Source organism: Lutjanus erythropterus, chromosome 5 (assembly GCF_056507025.1).
Source record: "Lutjanus erythropterus isolate fLutEry1 chromosome 5, fLutEry1.hap2, whole genome shotgun sequence".
NCBI classification, from domain to species: domain Eukaryota; kingdom Metazoa; phylum Chordata; class Actinopteri; order Lutjaniformes; family Lutjanidae; genus Lutjanus; species Lutjanus erythropterus.
In genome coordinates, this window is record NC_139321.1 from 24,636,806 (window position 1) to 24,655,700 (window position 18,895).

Genomic DNA, 18,895 nt, shown 5'->3' on the forward strand with positions numbered 1-18,895 from the left:
TCATGGACCAAACAACTAATCGACTAATTAAGAAAATAATCAACCAATTAATCATTAGTTGCAGCCCTAAAAACACTAAATTAGGCTAAACAGTGTCACCATATTTTATAGTGAGGTAGTCCACACATATCAAATCATAATACATTAATATTGTGATTCTTGGATTATGTTACTGACTATATTTTTAACAGGTAATTAGTAACTGTATTGGAATACATTTTTTATGAAACCTGTCAACCCTGGTTACATTAAGTTTACATTGTGTGCTTAATGCACCTGATACTGTATCACTTTCCACACAGTTTCTATTTCATACAGTCGTGTTTGCTTGATGTGGGTCTGTTTCATGACCTTTTTTATTTAACTGTTATACTTGTGTGGAAAATGTCTTAATGTTTCATCAAATATTCCCTCAGCAAATATGGAGTTTTATAGTGTTCTAGCATAGAAAAACTGAAGACATCACCTAGAAGGAACAGGAGTCCAGCAGCTCATTTTCCTCTTTAGAGCTTAATCTGCCCATGAATGACAAATAGAAAATACTGTCATCATAAAGCACTGCTGTCCATCAAAAACTAGCTTTTTGTCATCTTTGGTTCCTTCATCAACAGACTTTGTAAATCTCTCTTTGAATTGTGTGTTTATCATGATAAACCGTGTGGTCAGGAGGACGTGAACCGTGGTTTGACACCTGACTATAAGTCAGTTATTAGTTAGCCTTATTTAGGAGAACAATTCCGACACAATACTGGGCTAATATTTTTAAACACCGGCACCACAGGCCACAAAGCTCTCAAACTCGGTGACTAAATTACACTTCTGGAGGCCCAAATGTAAACTTATGTAAAAACAATACAGAAAAGGCAATTTAGCACAACTACCAAGCCAGACTTCTCTGTCTGTTGAGGAAACTGCCAGCACACAGAGCTAAGTATAATGACCTTAGACGTGTCATATTCTAGCCACTGAAAACTCTTGCCTCCATTCACTTGTCCAGTGTTGTTCCAGTTTCATTTTTAATAGTCCTGAGTTCCTGGTTCCTCTTTAAGGATCACATTAGCAGTCTGAGTAGGATTTTTGAATCCTTACTTCAGAGCCCGCGACATATCAGTAGCTAGCTGGCAAAATTCAGTTTGCAGTTTTCATTGAATGTTGAATTAAAAGGCACAAAGGAATCAGAATGTTTGTTGGTGAAGATTCACAGTATGGGGATGAAACTTGGTTGCCACAGGGGGGCCGCCTACATTGAATATTTGGTGGCCACAGAGTAACTATTTGTGGCCACGGGCCATGGTTCATGACAAACACTGCGACGAGCAGTGGAAACCTCAAGTAGATAAAGACAGGTTTCAGGAAGCACAGTGAGCACTGAAAAAAACTCAATTCAGAAGTAAAAACATCTCCTGACTGCTGCTGCCGCTCGCTTATTTATCAAATATGTGCACTTACCGAACACGGTCGGTTGCAGCAGCTAACCTTGTGATTTATTGCTTTGTGAGCATTTTAGACAATATTTCTTTTGCCAGATGTAACTGTAATGGAAAGAAATAATGGATACCAGGTGAATAAGTACTTAGATTTTATTTTCCAACTTAGTGGATGGGACAGCAGTGATGGATGCAAAACAAATGTTAGAAATTGTAGAATGTCATGACATTACTTTACTTCTCTGTGCCTCTGATCCTGAGCTCTGATCTACCTGTCTGGATGAAAAAAGGATGACATAAAAGAAAGAACAAGCTGTTGTTGTAGTGAGAAGAATCATCTAAAAGTCTCGATGACTCCAGTGGGTTTATTTTTGTATTCCTCAGAAGCACTGAGCAAGTATTGTTGTGCTTGACTGTAACACAGACCAGTGAGAACACTATTTTGATCACTCTTGTAATTAGAAAGACAAGGTTAAGACAGTAACAAACATAAAATGCCGTTATGATGACAGTTTGGTCAGGTGTAACTTCTCGCCTTTTTCTTCTATTCCGACTGGTAAAAAAAAGGCCAAAAAATGTAAACAATGTCGAGAGAACGAACAGAAGAACATAACAGCACCAGACACAAATAAACATATCGACAGAAGTATAAAGAGATGGACTGAATCAGTCCTCGAGCCTTAGCACCAGTACACATCCCCACTGTGAGTCCAGCAGTCTGGGGACGAGAAGGCAACGCAGTACCAAAGTGAAGGCAGTGTCGCATTCAAGTAGGTACCAAAATAGGAAACTCTCGCTGTCTTTTTCTAACTTTTCTGTCCTCTGAATGTCTGTTGAGAACTTTTGATGAGTAGTTCTGAAGTAAAAGATGGACTGAGTCACTTGTCATCATCCTCCACCCTCCCCCACTCTTCCAAGTCCTCCCCCTCCACTTCTCCATCCTCAGCATCTTCGTCCACATAATCACCCCAAGTGTCAAACACATCCCCTCCTTCATCCTCTTCTTCATCGTCGTGTTCCTCCAGCAGGTCACCTCCATACAGCGGCTCGTCATCCTCGTCCTCCACTATTTCCATCTCTTCCATTTCATCATCTTCTTCCTCCTCCTCCGCTTCTTCTTCATCCTCGTCGTCGTCGTCTTCCACATCTTCCATCTCCAGCCCGCACACCTCCCCATCCTCCACCTCCCCATCCTCTCTTTCATCCTTGGAAGAGGTGGGAGTGGAAAACACTTTCCCTGCAGTCCTGTCTGTGAGGTACGACCTGTTGGAGGGGATGAAGCTCGAGGTAGCGGTCTTTGTGTTGATGTAGAGGCGAGGAGGCGGTCCCAGCCCGGCCGTTGCAGCCTGACCAGCAGGGGAGGTGATGGGAGCGGAGCCGGCTCTCCTGGAGTCTGGGACCAGTGACAGAGGGACAGTTACAGCCCCAGGCCTCATGGAGGTCATGTTGGGCACGTACTCACGGATCTCGCCCGGCTCCAGCGGATCAGGCCCACAGGGGTCGTGCTCGCTGCAGGACAGTTTGCCGTCCAGCTTGGAGATGAAGAGCATGCCTTCACGATGCTCCTTACAGTAAGAGCTGGGACACATCTCACAGAATGAAGCTGCTTCCTTACCACAGATGTCACACTGGTGCCATGGACACTCCCATCGCCCTGCAGACAAGATCACTATCATTACTAACTTGATAAAATAGAGCTGGTGTATTTTTGAGGCTGAAGGAGCCAATATGGATTTCTGACCAAAAAGGTTGATAAGAGTGATAAATAAATCATAAGTTTTGCAATGTGACACTGGGGTCTAATCATTCTTTTTAAAAATATGATAATGAGACCATGAAAATCCCAAGGAAGCCATTTAGCTGGCAGTGAGTTTGAAAATGCATGCCTCCAGAAATGACGTTATTCAAAATAAATCTGCCTTGTCACCATTTAGCCCAAAACAGTCACTGAAAATGTTAATGTTTAGTTCACCATCATCCAAATTCAGCCGATCAGTGACCTCCGAATTTCTCTTACAATTACCAAAACCATTTTATAAAATGTCAAACATAAAGAACAAAAGTTATATTTTCTTAAAGCCACTTAAAATTCCAAATCCACAATAGCCTTCAAACGATGTAATTTTAAGTTTCATTGAAGTGTTTGTACACTTTTCTGATATTTGGTTTGAAATGGTCATGATCGTGCTCTGTGTTTATTCCAAAAATGACACAGTTGATTCCAAGAACCAATCAAAAAAACATCCATGTCAGTTGTCCCTCTCAAACAAGTGCAACAAAATCTCTGCTCCCGCTTAATCTGTCTCTTTGAATCTGAGCCAACTCAACAATGGGGAACTGAAGCCATTATATTCCTCCAGACTACTCTGACAAAAACAGTTAAAACCACACAATAACACAAACTAACCAGTGGAGGCAGTGGTACACCAGCAATTCCTGTGTTCTGTGAGGTAAAATTGCAGTTTTTGTCAAAGGAGTCTAGTTTCCTTGAAGAGAGCATAGATGGCAGCTTCAGGAAAGGGCTGACTGCAAAGTAAAGTGGTGAAAGTATTCTAAGGTGTCTAAAATATATTTTGCAGCTGTTTTTCGAACTAGGTTTTCTAATAGTTATGAACATTTATTTTCACACATATATTAAAGTTATCAAAGAGTATCTCATTTTTTCAAAATTTTAATTCATTTAAGTTGATATGAATGATATGTTTCCTGTTAATGCAGAAAGAAGTTTCCTTTTGTCATTTTCTACTTTCACTTCCACACTTGTGTTTTAATTATTTGAAAAACGTTGGCTGTCTTGTGGTCTCTCTTCTTACCTTATAACCACATGTGATTTAAGATATTCAAAAACTATGTAAGCCCAATGAGAACTTGTTTGGCTACACAAGAACTTGTAGTAAATAGTAGTAGTATTGGAAGTACCAAGTGCCACTATTAAGAAATATCTAAGTGCTCATTCAAGATCTGAGTTAGGTCTTTATTGTCATGTCTGAATTTTGGCTTGAAGTGAAACCAGATGGCGTTCGGTGACAGGTACACATTTCTGTACCAGCGATGTGTGCAGGTTGTGCATTAAAAAAAAAATCCTCTGTTGTGTTCCAAGGATTTTTTTTGTTTTTGCTGTGGTATCAAAACATGTATCAAGTTTTTTTTTTAAATTTTTGAAATTTAAAATTCTGGTATGTTGACAGCTCTATTACATAAACAGTACCAGCCCTCCAACTCTACTTGCCTGCAGGCCTTTTGGCCAGGTTGAGACAGTCAGCGTGATAGACCTTCGGGCAGCCTGGCTTCTTACAGGACACTATCTGTCCCCCATCACCACAGCTGAAGCACTCGTCCTCTCTCTCCTTGGTAACTTCTTGCTTGGTCTTCTTCTTCATGGTGACCCTCCTCTTCCCTTCCTTTAATTTCGGTTTCTCAGCTGATGGCTGGTTCTGAGCGAGGAAAAGAAAGGTTACAGGGCAGCTCTTCTTCCAAGTTGTAACTTAAGCTGTTCAGAGCATCATCTGAAGGATGAAAGTTTGCATTTACCTTTGGCCGGACACCCAGGAAGCCGCTGCAGTTTGGTGCTCCACATTTACAGACAGTTTTCCCGTTGCCAAGACACTCAAGGTTGTAGTTGAACTTCAGCTCCACACCTAAGGTACATGTTGTGTTAGATCTATGCTGCACTCTGATGTGTTGATTATAAATTAATGAAATAATCTACAGTCTTAATGCACTTAATGCATCCTTATCTTGACAACACCCATACCACCCTTTGGGTGAAAGCAAGCGTTGCAGAAGTGCTGGCACCAAACTGGAAAAAAAATTGTGGTGCCATGCCTAAAAGCTGCTGCATTTAATTTTGCACGTCAAACAATTTTTTTTTTAAGTTTATGATTTGATTTACTTCCCGAAAGAGTGAGGGACAGTAAAAGAAGAGATCTGTGGCTTCAGGCCATCCACTGCAAGGATGAACTGGTAAACTGTGGGACTGTGGGTAAAGTGTTTGCCAGATGTGTACTTCATCACAGGTTAGTTAATGACATGTGATGATTGCACCTGTAGACTGAAGCTAATCAGAAAGAGTCTTACTGATGATGTAACTAAAGTTTTTATGATGAAAAAATATGTCCTGGCCATAAAACATCTGCTTTTAAAATGGGGTTTGGTTTAACAGTCTGTCCACTTGAAAAACTGCCGGGAGCAGAGGGCATTTTAATGTTAATGATTCATATAAAATGAGCTGAGCTATCTTCTAATAATGAACCTTGTAAACAGCATTATTTAACATAATGTGGAACTAAAAGTGACCTGTTTTCTACTGCTCTTGAGAAGTGAAAGATTGCTGTGTTAAGCACCAATTAAGCAGAGTTTACAGCAAGGACAGATAAGCAAAACAGCAAAATAGTGTCAACACAATGGAAAAATGATAGATGGCAGAAAGTTATTATCAGGAGATTCAGTGTGGTAGCTGGGTTAATCCTGTTTTTTTTCCACATAATGATGCAGAGGGTTGATTGACAATGGCATAACACAATTGTTTGCCTGATTGGCCATAGGATTTGTGTTCCTACTATCTAGAAAGCATTACAGTATTCTTATTTCATGCTATTGAATCAGCAAAGACTGCTTTCACCCAAAAAGGGACATGGGCATGATGCAAGGGCGAAGTACCCGGATAGGCTGCTCTTAATTATCTTACACAATAAAAACACTAAAATGAGAAGTAGGCCATCACTCTAACCTTTAGGGATGTCTTGCAGAGCAAATAGCCCCACCCTGGTGTCCCCATTGACAGTCCACTTCTGAGTCTCACAGTTTGGCTGGCAGCTGTGGTTCATGAAACGAGCCTGGTTCCCTTTAGGCCCGGCATCAATGATCCGGTCCTGGAAGAATAAAATAAGACACCGGTTTGCACCCTGCACGTGATCTACATTATGAATCAAGTGTGTTGCTAAGCTAAACAAGGTAGTGTGTTTGTGGTCATCAGGCTCAGCATCACCTTGTCGAGTGTAAGCATGTAGAAGTTACAGATGTCGTTCTCCTGGGCGTGTCTGATCCTGGCTCGACATTCTTCTTCATCGATCACCTCTCCCACATATTCACTCACAAAAGCTCCCTAGGAAGCAACAGAGGAAGAATGTCAGAGATTATTAATACTAGAGAGTTGAATACGAGTGTTATAGTCACACACATTTGTCATCGTGTGATTCTTCTGAATTACCTTCTTGATGTCTGACACAGCTCGTAAACCCCAGCCGCAGGAAAGTGTCCTGAAAATCTCCACAGGCGTGTACTCGCGCTTTGTGAAGGCCTGGTTCTGACATCGCTCCCCTGCAGCGCACACCTGAGGGTGGCACTCGTACATCAGCATGCGATTAATGCACTCCGAGTCGATGCCGCACGGGTTCTCGTCAGATGCCTTGCAGTTACAACGTGGGATCTCTGATAGGTCAGCAGTAATGATCTGCACCTTCCCAATTGGCCGGTTTACCTGAGAGACAGAGAGGGGGCATTGATTTTTTTTAAATTGTACATCTCAGGGAAGTGCTCTTGAAGTCGAGCCAGAAATAACACAGATGAGTTTGTGGTGACACACAGTACCTTAATGTGCCTGTATGGAGGAGGTTTCTTGTCGTTCTTTCTGTCCTCCTGAAGCTGCTTCATCTCCTTTTCTGCCTGGAGCTCTTTGAACCGCTCTGCTGCTTCGGTCAGGGCTATAAACACAAAAAATCATCTTTACTCAAAATTAAAACTTCAACTTCATGCTGATGCCCACATCCAAAGCTGTGTTTGCTGTGTTTCAAAAGCTGCTCATCAGCCCAGTCAGTGAAAACTGCAATTCAAACAGGAATCTCCAAAATATCAAATGTTTTTGATAACAAATCACAGCATGGATTTTTTTTGTGGTGTTCCTCAAGGTCTTGGTATCTTAATGTGGTATTATGGAGGGATTTTGGACTGTTTTTATAAATTCTCAAGTGATCAAAAATGATTCAGTTTTGCACTTAATCTGTTTAAGACATGGTATCAACCCAAAAATTGCTGCAACAACCTATGAGACATGACAGAACGTGGAACGACCATCATATACTTCAAACATAATTATTTAAGTCTCATACAATCTAAATTCTTCTTCTTTAATCTTTCTAAATTTGAATAGGCATGGGTCTATGGTAGGGAGAGGAGAGTGGAAGAGGCTGATATCAAAAGCAGGAACATATTTTAATGCAAAACACATAAATACAATTTAAGGACACAAACACATACCCTTTTTGTACACTGCATCTGCACCCTTTCCCATTTTCTCTATGTTTTGAGTGTCTCCCTCCATGTAGGGGAAAACTCTGGCCTGGTATGTCCACACAAAATCTTTGGAGCCAAAGAATTGCACTGGGAACTCTCCCACCTCATGTTTCATCCTCAAGATGTTATTTGGGACATCTTTGGCCAGACAGACCTCTGCAGGCCACCACCTAGAGAAACGGATCAGGTTTCAGAAATGCAAATATGGGAACACTGGCTCTTGCTTAGAGCCGCTGTACTTAGAGGGAAGACATGGTTGCACCCTTACCTGTAACGTCCCCATTTAACCCACAGTATGTCTTTAATACGAGGCCTCTTTCCGGCTTTGCAGTCATTGCAGAACCAGCTGCCCTGAGGCATGTCCATATTCAAACATTCCCGATGGAAAGCAGCAGGACAGGCTTCACAGCACAGCAGACTGCCCCCTGCAAAATCACAGGAAAACACATAAACACATTAATTTGTTTGTTTTCATTATTAGCTAGTTTACTGTGTTTCATTTTTTGGACTCGTCAATAAAATGTTCAAAGTTATGACAAGTGGCAATTTCACACTGCCAGATCTTAAAAGTGGTCTTAAATTTTCATATTTTGTCTAAATAATAAACACACACGGGTATTTGATTTACAACAATATGAAACAAACATGAAAAATCTAGCAATAATACAAATTTTATGAGGCACAACCAGTAAATAAATACCAAACTATTATCTATTATCAAAGCTGTCATTGATTATCAGCTGATCCACTGATTGACTTCAACACTACAACTGATGCAAAGCAGTGACAATGCAGATACTCAAGACACAAGAAGCAGGGCCTTCAAATGACCTCAACTGAAGAGCTGTCCCCTGAAAGTCGACCCCTCCATCAACTGAGATTGTTCAAGTGGAGTAGTTGTTGTATTTTTGTCAGTGTGCATTAAAATAACAGGATAAAACAAGTAGAAGCTTAAAGAAATGCACACAGATAGCACTTAAATATAGTTTCATATAAGGTTACACACTTAATAATTTAAAAAAACTCCATGTGACAACATGTACTGGTGGTTAACTGATGAGAGAGGGTGAAACCTCAGTGGAGTAGTTGTTAAACAAGTTTCAGGTCTTTTTTTTTTTAATTGCATCATTGTACACAGAGCAATGCAACACCATGACAGGCTGTGAACTTTACAAAGTGAACCTCTAAATCAACACAAACCACAAAACTAACTGTGAGAAAGGGGGTAGAGAGAGAAGGGATGACAAGCAGGAAATGGGCCACAGGGGGGAGTCGAACCAGCAGCCACTAACAGCCTCAGTGCATGGGGCTCATGCACTCTACCTACAGGGACGCCCCGTTTTGACATATTCCTATAGGGCTGTCAGGCCTTTTCAGATCCTGGGTTTCAAAGACACATTTGTGTGTAGAGACAGTACACAGATAGAAATAAAAGCAATTTTACAGATGAATTTACCAAGGGGGAACATTTAATTGGAAAATATAATGGGGTATAAAAATTAATTTACAACACATTATGCTCTCCAGGAGAGTAAAGCACAGTGCATTTTCCAAAGCAGCCACTTTTATGGTTTTATATAAACATGAAGACGATTTGCTAAAAGTGTATTCAGATCCAAGTTATTTAAACCTACGATAAGAAATTTTTTAAATGGCTATGACACAGTCTCACTTTAATACTGATGCCTTTATATGACCTAAATAAGCAAATCAGACCATCAGCGGGAAGATAAAGTTATTCTTAGCGTCTGCATATTAAGTTAAAATGACCATGAAACAAAGCCAAACTCACCTTCAGAGCAGACAAAGCACCAGCTAACGTTGATGTGTTCGTGGTTCTTGCAGCCCTTGCGGGGAGTGAAGTGGTTTGGACAGAGGAAGCTGTTGTTTGCCAGCACCAAGCTGCCTGCTGCCATGCAGTTGTCATTGGCATGATAGGCCACAGGGCAGCGCACGCATCGAGCCAACCGACCTACGACAAAATTAAAGAGGAGCAAAGACAGATTAATCCATGCACATCTGGACATTTGATTCAAGTTGTGTGACAATTAGCAGACAACACAATGTTCTCTAACTCTACTGAATGATGGTAACACACTTGTGGTGCCAAGTTTAGCCAACGGCTAGTCCACTCCAAGTATAGTGAGCCAAAATTCTGAGCAGCAAGTGTTTTATAGATCCAGGTGAAATTGCCAAAATCCTAGACAACAAACACTGTTTCAAGAAAAGTATGAACAAAGAAACTCCGGCTACTGGCACAGTTTCTGATGACACATGACACATGAGCACAAGTGCCAGAGTTACCACTCACAGCCACTACATTTGGTGTAACTCCATTTATTCAACCAGCCCACTGCTCCAGACAGTGAGTCACTCATAAAAACTTAATAATCACCAAAACAAATCCTGATATCTCTGAAAGCCAATTAATAATGCGTTTAGAAGAGATGTGCAGTGTTTATCCAAACTGACAGGTGAGCTAGAAATAACTGATTAAGAATATGACAATACGACTTTACTTTCTGTTGCATGACAGTGACTTGACTCGTACGGTCACCTCTGGATCATACCTTTAGAGCTGCAGATGTTGAGAGGGTTGGTGATGTGGCAGGACAGGCACACGTGCAGAGGGCAGCGGAAGCCTCTGTTATGTGGCTGGGTGGCTGAGTAGGCCAGTATACAGTCGGTGTGGTAGAACTTCCCACACAATGGTATCATGCAGCGCTTCACCCCGTTACCAGACTTCTTACACACAAAACATGTGTGGGCACCTGAAAGTATAATTCGTGAAGTATTTTTTAACTTATGTATATGAGGATACACATTTTATAATCAGTGACAGATTGCCTTCAGACACGAGCTGTACCCACCAGTGTTGCATTCATGACAGAGGAATTTTCCCCTGGGAACCGCTGACAGGCCAATACACTGTGGGTGAAAGGCTCCATAACAGTGGCCATCACACAACAGCAGGTCTCCTGTCCTCTCACACACCTGTATGAACATACACACAAATGCATAATAAGAAACATAAAGTGTGTCAGAAGCCAAGCCATACAAAGCAAAAAATTCATACTCCCTGTAGATAGATTATGTAGATTATCTCACCTGACATACATTCTCCTTTAAGGTTGCTGCTCCTATTTTCCCTTTTCCATCCATTTGAGAAGAGAGGCTGTCATTCAAACCAACAGACAGCACCTACAGAGATTAAGAAAGGAATATTGTTACTCAACCAGCCTGTTATACTCATGGATGCAAAGCTACAGACTATTTCCATCTTGGCTTGATGACCAATCATGTATGGTTCTTTTCCACTGTATGGTACAGCTTGGCTCGACTCGGCACACTCTTTTTTGGTGGTCTGTCAAATGAAAGTACTTTTTTCTCCTTGTTTGGAGCTCCAAGGAAGTTGGGACAATACTAAAAAGGGATGTGAAGACATTACAGACCAGTGAGTGGTCAAAGGGTTTCATCAGTTGTGTGACATGGCACGTCCTGCACAATCCCAGCATTTTGAAATAACCACACTACCATCAATGGTGACCACATTTTTTTTTTTCACTCAAAACAGTCCACAAAACCATGCAATGGTTAACAATTGGTTGACAAAGTGCAGACAGAAAGAAAGAAAGAACAGGGTCATATATTGGCAATAATCTGGCAATATGAATTAAGACAGGGTTTACAATGCAGTATCACAATACTCAATTGTATTAATGTTTTCTTACAACCCTAATCAGGAATTACCTCGATATCATCTGTTGTAAGAGTAGTGTAGCGTGTGGTTGAGCAAGAAAGAGTGAGCAGCACAGAGAGATGGTGAATGTAGTACAGCAGAGGGAAAGGATTAGTTTTAAAGCTGTCAGTCTGGCAGTAAATGTACAGTGTAGCTTACAGTTTGTTAGTGAATAAAGGCTGCAGCTCCACAAGACAAAAGTAAAGCTCCTGTGTGTTGTTTCCCAACTGCTGAAATAGCATGGGTATGACAATCAGCTCCACCTACACTGACCTGGTACAATCTGCAGTTTATAACGGAGTACAGCGAGTCCAGTCGAGTCAAGCCGTACCATGCAATGGAAATACAGCTTTAATAACTGAATAATACAACATGCAAACCTCGGGTTTGGCAGTTAGTGTTCCAGTGTGTACGTTTTGTTTCTCCTCAGTGCTGCAGGCCTCCATCTCTGCCTCCTGCTTGGGGGTCTTAGCTCCTCGGGGGCTGGGAGGTCTGTCTGGACTGACGCCTCCGAGGGGATCTTTACTTTCCGTGTGCTGCGAGGGAGGAGCAGGAGCAGATGATGTGCTGGGTGCAGGCTTCTCTTTCTTCACAGATCCAACCTATGCAATGTGAGATTAATATACAGTTTTAGTATCACATTGTTTGGTGGTGAGGATTGCGATAGCTTTGAGATTGTGTTTTTTTTTAAGTACCTGAGTTTTCTTGACTTTCACCTCTGAAGTAACTCCACTGTTTCGTTTGAGCTCCTAGAAAACAAACAGATTGCGGAAGGCATTTAGCATTATGATGCTAGTCCAAAACACTGAACTGTTTTCGTCGTTTCCAAGTCCAAACATACCTTCCTTCTGGTAGGAGCAACAGACACTTCTTCTATGGTACACTCCAGCACCCTGTGCGACAGCTTTCTTGGCCTCTTTCTTTCTTTGATTAATGACCCTGTGTCTAAAGAAAAAAAAACCCAGTAATGTGTCATAATTCAAATTGTTATTTCATAATCAAATAATTTAAATATTCTGTCCAGCAACACCTGTTTATTTTACATCATACAGCAAGATAATGTTTAATCCCATATCAACCATACTGGCTTAAACATAACATCCAGTAAGAATACACATTCACACTTATTTACCAGATTCAGGAGGTAGATCAATTTTTTCCACTGCCTCTGCGTCAGGGGAGGGTTCGGTCGTGACTGGAGATACTGAGGGTGCTAGAGAAGGGGGCTCATCCTGAGATGGACTCTGCACCTCTGATGGAGCCTCAGAGGGCTCTATAGAAGACGAGGATGAGGTCGTGGCTGAGGTAATAATTCCTGGTGTGGTACTGAGATCATGGGGTGATTTTATCCCTGATATCTGTGTCACACACACATACAGAGGACACACCGGTGAAGTACAACAAATAAGTTGTTTTGAATTGAATACACAGCATGTGTTTACCAGTGTTAGGTGATAACATGTAGTGACATATTCAAGTGATATTTCATTTTTTCCCGAGATCAAGTTGCTATTTGTTTCTGTAACGATAGCTTATTAATTATATCTCTATCTATACCTTAAAAGCTTGTAAAAAAAAAAAAAAAAAAAAAAAAAAGTGTTTCGGAGCACTTTACACCACTGATTTTATTTAAGAGATTAGTTTAATGTTTACAGAGAAAGGCAATTGAGATTACCAGATGAATCTGTCAGACATATATTATGTCTGTTCTTTTAAAATGGGTTGCAAATAGAGATGCACTGATTTCAATTTTCCTGACCGATTCCGATTTCTGATTTTTTCAAGGGTCTGACCTGCTGATTCCGATTTTGGCCGATTCCAATTTTCAGTCTTTTTAAGAACTATAATTGACAGCATTCACAAATATTTTTGCAACTTTTCTTGAAAATGTCATAATTTCATAATAAAACACTGACTATGAAATAACTTTTACGTTTTCTCCAACAGTGTTACAGGTTACAGCCAGCCCTCACTATATTAATATATTAAGATTATGTACTAGAGTGAGCAAGAACTTGCGGGATCTCGCAGGACGTGATTTCACATGATCTCATGAGGAAGCAGATGTAAACAAACCAGAGATTGACGCGGTGCAACAGTTGGCTGTAGTTACACTTCACAGTGAGAAAAACAGAAAGAAAAGATAAAAAGTTTGAGGAGATGCGTCAATGCAGGTTATTTTTCAGCAGGAACAGGAGGTGAGATTTTAACGGTCAGTCTGTGAACAGCAATCTGCTGCTGGCTAACATTAGCCTAAAGAGCTAGAGAGTTTACTGCTGTTCTGCGACACCATCAGCTGCTCAGTTGTTCTGTCTCCTTGAAACACCAACTTGATGCCAGCATATGTCTGAGTATGTGTGGCTGTGACCAGCCACAGTCTGTGTTGCTGTGCACATGACATGGTCATCATGCAGAGCATGTGTGTAAATTTCACAGGTACAGAATCGGATATGTGACGCTGACTGGCCGGTCACCAGTCAGGGCCAGTCACATTGAAAACCACTTGATTCCAGTCTCTGGCTGGTCGATCGGTGCATCTCTAATTGCAAAATGTGCCCAAACAGACTGTAATATAAAGGACTAAGGCAAAAAACGTTTTTAATAGAATATACTTAATATTTAATATCAGTTTTTTTTTGTTTTTTTCTTTGCTTGTTTTTATTTGTTTTTTGTCTGTTTTAATTTTGCTATGTGAAGCACTTTGGGCTGCATGTTTGTTAAAAGGCACTATATAAATAAAGCTGAGTTGAGTTGCTGTGTATTTTCATTTGTATTGTACTACACTAAAACAAAGAAGAACATCTTACCATTTTGGAAGATTCTGAGGTGTGTTTCTTTGATTTCTTTTTTGGGACAAATATTTGTTCATACTCCTCCGTTGACTCCAGGAGCCTTTTAGTCGGTTTACGGAGACGTTTGTTCTCTGAATGTCCTGTGTAAACCCACATAAATACATTTACACATTTATTCATAACACTTTTGTCAAAAGCAACTGACAAATGAGGTACAATGCAATCCACAGTGAGAAACAGTGTCTCAACACAACAAATAAAGTACAAAGGGAAAAACACTGCAAACTGTTAGACTCCAAATAAATACTTTAACTCTCCCCTAGGACATTAACTTTACAGACAATGTTTTGAGCTACAAGAGCTTCCTCACAACTTGTAGACCGAAACACTGCCTTTCATTTACGGAGATGGAGACATTTCAATCTACAAGAACTTCCTCAGACCTTGTAGATCAAAATGTTGCCTTCAAAGAGAATTAAAAATTTATTTGGAGCCTAACAGTGTGCAGACTTTTCTCCTTTATATCCTTCACTAATATTTTTGGTCTTGCACCTGAATAGTTTTGTCTTCTCAGCACAAGAAATACACAGGTATAGCACTTTCTTATTCATTGTACCATCTCAGTGGAAACTAAACAACAGCAGTTTGTGTCTTACCAGATGTGCTGCTTGTCTCTGGGATGTATGAGTCATTCTCTGCCTGCTTCTCAATTCCTAGATCCACCTCTGGTGATGCTCTGGTGGTGCAAGACCCCTTCAGCTCAGTAGAGACCTCACTTATAATTTCCCCCTTATTCTCAACAGCCCCCTCAACCAACTGCCAGCGTTTCTTTGGAGCCACTGTGGATCCTGAGTTCTTATCGAGGTAGCTGGCCGAGGGATCAACAGCAGTGGGAGGACAAGACCCAGGATCTGCTAAGTCAGCATGGCCACTAACAAACTCCCTGCCAAAAGCCAGGTCAGTCAGGTCTGAAGAAAGGCCAGGTATGCTGAGTTTCAGTTTGGCAGGTAGTTTTTGTTTTCTGCGCTGTTTGTCTGAGTAACCGATCTTAGAATTAACTGGAAAGTCCTCACAATGGTAGGTGTCAGCTGTCATGATAGCTTTAGTCCTGTTCTTGGGCTTGACTGCTTTGTTTTGGGATGTTGTGGATTTCACTGGCTGCCCATTCTCCGTTTTGATCCTTTGACTGAAGCCATCACAAGAACCCAGGTCCCCTCCTGTGGAAGTAGGGATGACCAGGGGTTCCTCCTTGATCAGGACTGGTGATGGTGGGAGAGTCAGGGGTTTACCTTCTTTTTCCCTGGTGTCATGCATGTCTTTTAGGAGCATCAGGAAGGTACTGAATTTGTAATTGGAATCAGGCCGAAATACTGTCAAATCAGTGTCACTGCTGTCCTCCTTCACAAGAGACTTAAACATTAGTTCTTTGGGATCCTGGAAAGCATCCATGGGAGACAGAGATGAGGACGGGGAAGAAGATGATGATACATGTGGGACAACGTTTTCTGTTTTGATCTCAATAGGTTGCACAGTGGGTGGACAAGACCCTACAAATTTGGGCTTTATCAATGAGCCATTACGAATTTGTTTCTTATCAGGCTTCCTTGCACGCCTTTTTGGAGAGCCATGATTTGTAGAGGATGATGCATTGCTGGGTGATTCCCAGTTCAGAGACATTTCAGTTTTGATGGATGCATTACTAGGTGTATTATCAGAACAATCATCAGTGCGGGCGTCTGGTGAGATTTGGCTCGTGTCCAGTGCATCTTTGAGATCTGTCTCTTCCTCTGCTTTCAGAGCTCTTGTCATCAGACGACTGCTAGCAGGAAGAGTCATAGAGTGCTTTTCAGTTGAGGTGTCAGACAATTCATTACAGCTGCCCAAACTCTGTTTAGAGTTTGTATTTTTAGATGATGATTTTTTTGCTAAAAAGCCAGGAGAATCACAGGAATCTGTAGAATGGTTCAACTTTTCAGTAAACTTTGTTTTAGCTTTAGTTGAAGCCTGTTCTTTTCTGACCAATATATCCATATCCTGTATTGGAGACATTGTGCGTTTAGGACGATGAAGCATTGGAACTGTATCCAGGTCTGCATAAGGTGAGTCCTTTGGCTCTTCTTTCAGTGCACGAGTTGTAGTATGAAACTGATCCGCCATGTTTGTGATGGTAAATGACTCTTTTGATCCACCAACTATATGACCAAATATATCTGACAGACATTTCTTTTTCTTCTTACATGATTTGCTCTTATTTGATTGAATCGTAATAGAGTTTTTGATGAGATGGAGCTCATTTCCGTTGGGGGCTGTATTGGGTGATGGAGGTTGATCAGGGTCCACGGAGACAGAGGGGGTCTCCTGTAGTTTTTCAGTAGGAAGTGGGCTGGGCACACGCTCCTCTCCATTGACAGATATTGAAAGGACACTTTCAGTATTCCTTTGTCGATCTGGGAGCAGATACTCAGCTTCTGCCACACTGACTTTCCATGCAGTCAGTAGACTTTTGGGTATCTGCCAGGAACAGAAATAACATTCAAAATTATGCTTACAATAACATTATATGATATTATAAATTAGATGATGTTTCATGAATTTACCGTATACTTGTAGTCTTTCTCCTTCTGCTTTCCTCTCCGTCGAAGCACAGGTAGATCTTCAAACTGTTGGCCTCCTTCAAAAGGAAGAATGACATTCCCTGGGACCCAAGCGCTTTCTGCAATCTCCCCAATTGTCTCCAGGAAATACATCCGACAAGGACGAGGACTGGGAGCTGAAATAAAATTAAAATAATGGTCAATTTACTCCGCATACACAATATAATGCTTTGGCAGGAGTTGACCTGTCAGATAAAAGACAAGTTGTGGGAAACAAGCAGCCTCCCACCTGCAACACTCTTTATGAATGAAACCTCACCTTTCATCTTAGTGTGGGTCCCCTGCTCTGGGTCACAGGTGACATGGCAGGGCCACCAGGGCCGTCTGTTGAATTTAGCCCACACCAAGTCCCCTTCCACATACTTCACTGTAGGAAGAGGCTTTTTCTTTGGGCTGTTGGACTAACAAGGACAATGAAAATACTTTAATATCTAATGCAGAAAACATTGGCACTATATGTTGTATAGATGGTAGCAAATCAAAATTTCTGCCATGACTGAACTAACACTCTGGGTAATAACAGATTAATACAATTTTTACACCCAAATTAGCATGTATATGAAGGTTTTCATGAGTTTTATGAGTTTTCATGAGTTTTTAATTAATTCTTTTTTTTTTTTTTTGGAATGATGAATGAATTTGGAATGATGTTCAATTTCAGGCTGAGATAACAGAGTTGCATAAGTTACCAATAGAAGTGACAAGCTGTTATTGCCTTTGCATGAAAAGAGGCTAAACTGCAGTCATTTGACCCAGGGATGAATATCAACTGTACCCTATCCCAGTTGTTACTGGGTTTTTTGTCCAGTATAAAAAGGGTTTAAGAGACAAAATTTTCTTTTGCATTATTTACTTTAACATCCCACTCCTACTGTATTGTGTACATATTTAAAAACATTCACTTCATGGCTCAATTAATTTCTGACAGATCAATAAAGTCATGCTTAGGATGGCACTGTCACAGGTCTACAGCTGGCAGTGGGTGGGTGGTCCAGGTACAATGAAATTATATTCAAGTAACACTTCGACACATACTATTCTGTGAGGGAATGCATAAAAAGATGAACTTTGATAACATCATGTAGCCTTGGTTGTGCATGCGTAAGTGTCCCAGATGTTTTAGACTCACATTAGAGTTGGTGCCGGCTGGTGAAATAAGTCCAGGGTCAACAGGAGAGGTAAGTTCACCGTCACTGTCTGATTCCTCACCCAAACTCCACCCATCTCTCATAGTGATTTCTGGCAGTGCACTGGGGCTTAGTGTAGGGTTGAGTTCAGATATAGTTTTGGACATCAGATTAAAGACAGTAGGTTTGTATGTTCTTTTATCTGCCCAAGAGCTGCATGGGGTCTTACTGTCATTAACAGTCCGGTCCTGACTCATATTCGGGGAGTGGTGAAAAGGCAGGTCCTCACTACTACTGTGCTCCCCCTCATCATCCTCCTCCTTAATGTCACTGCTGTCAAACAGCGTGGACCCAAAATGCAGGTAGCCATTGGATATGGGGGAACAGCGCTCCAAGCTGTCGGGACTGTGTGGAGAAAACCCATTTCTGTTAGCGTCCTGCAGAGTCTCCAAGGGCTCCATGTCATCATCCCCCGGAGAAGGAGGCAGCTGGACTGACGGTGCCTCAAACTCGTCATCATCGCTGATTGGGCTAGCACAGTGCAAGTGGTTCCTAGGATGGAGGTCCCTCTCCAGGTCAGGCCTGTTGACCACAGTGTTCAGGTCCTGCAGCCTTTTTAGTGGGCTGCAGCAGTGAGACTGGTCTGGCTGGTTGTACCCCAGTACAGCCGGCTGCTTGAGGCTGGAGGACGGCAGTCGCACGGCTGACTGTTGGTCTGATCCGCGCCTCACAATGCCACACTGGTTTCCATAGGAAGTGCTCACAAGACCATTGTGGGGCCTCCGCTCCGGCTGGCCTGAGCCAAACACTGAGCCTACCCTAACAGCTGGTCTGTATGACTGATTCATGTTGTCACGGCTATATC

The 18,895-nt window shown here is 41.6% G+C and overlaps 1 protein-coding gene across 1 annotated transcript; it reads right to left on the minus strand.

The window, feature by feature from the left end:
* Window positions 1–1,562: 1,562 nt before the first annotated feature.
* nsd1a (nuclear receptor binding SET domain protein 1a) lies at window positions 1,563–18,895 on the minus strand. Its single transcript, XM_084719330.1, has 22 exons — window positions 18,033–18,895; window positions 17,163–17,304; window positions 16,847–17,019; window positions 14,906–16,760; window positions 14,265–14,389; window positions 12,590–12,815; window positions 12,299–12,402; window positions 12,153–12,206; window positions 11,838–12,059; window positions 10,827–10,919; window positions 10,589–10,712; window positions 10,289–10,489; window positions 9,511–9,690; window positions 7,987–8,143; window positions 7,683–7,888; window positions 7,017–7,129; window positions 6,637–6,906; window positions 6,415–6,531; window positions 6,157–6,298; window positions 4,959–5,065; window positions 4,657–4,861; window positions 1,563–3,081 (listed from the first exon to the last, which is right to left on the minus strand). Exons 1-22 carry the CDS (start codon window positions 18,876–18,878, stop codon window positions 2,306–2,308), a joined length of 6,438 nt encoding a protein of 2,145 aa, XP_084575456.1. The 5' UTR covers window positions 18,879–18,895; the 3' UTR covers window positions 1,563–2,305.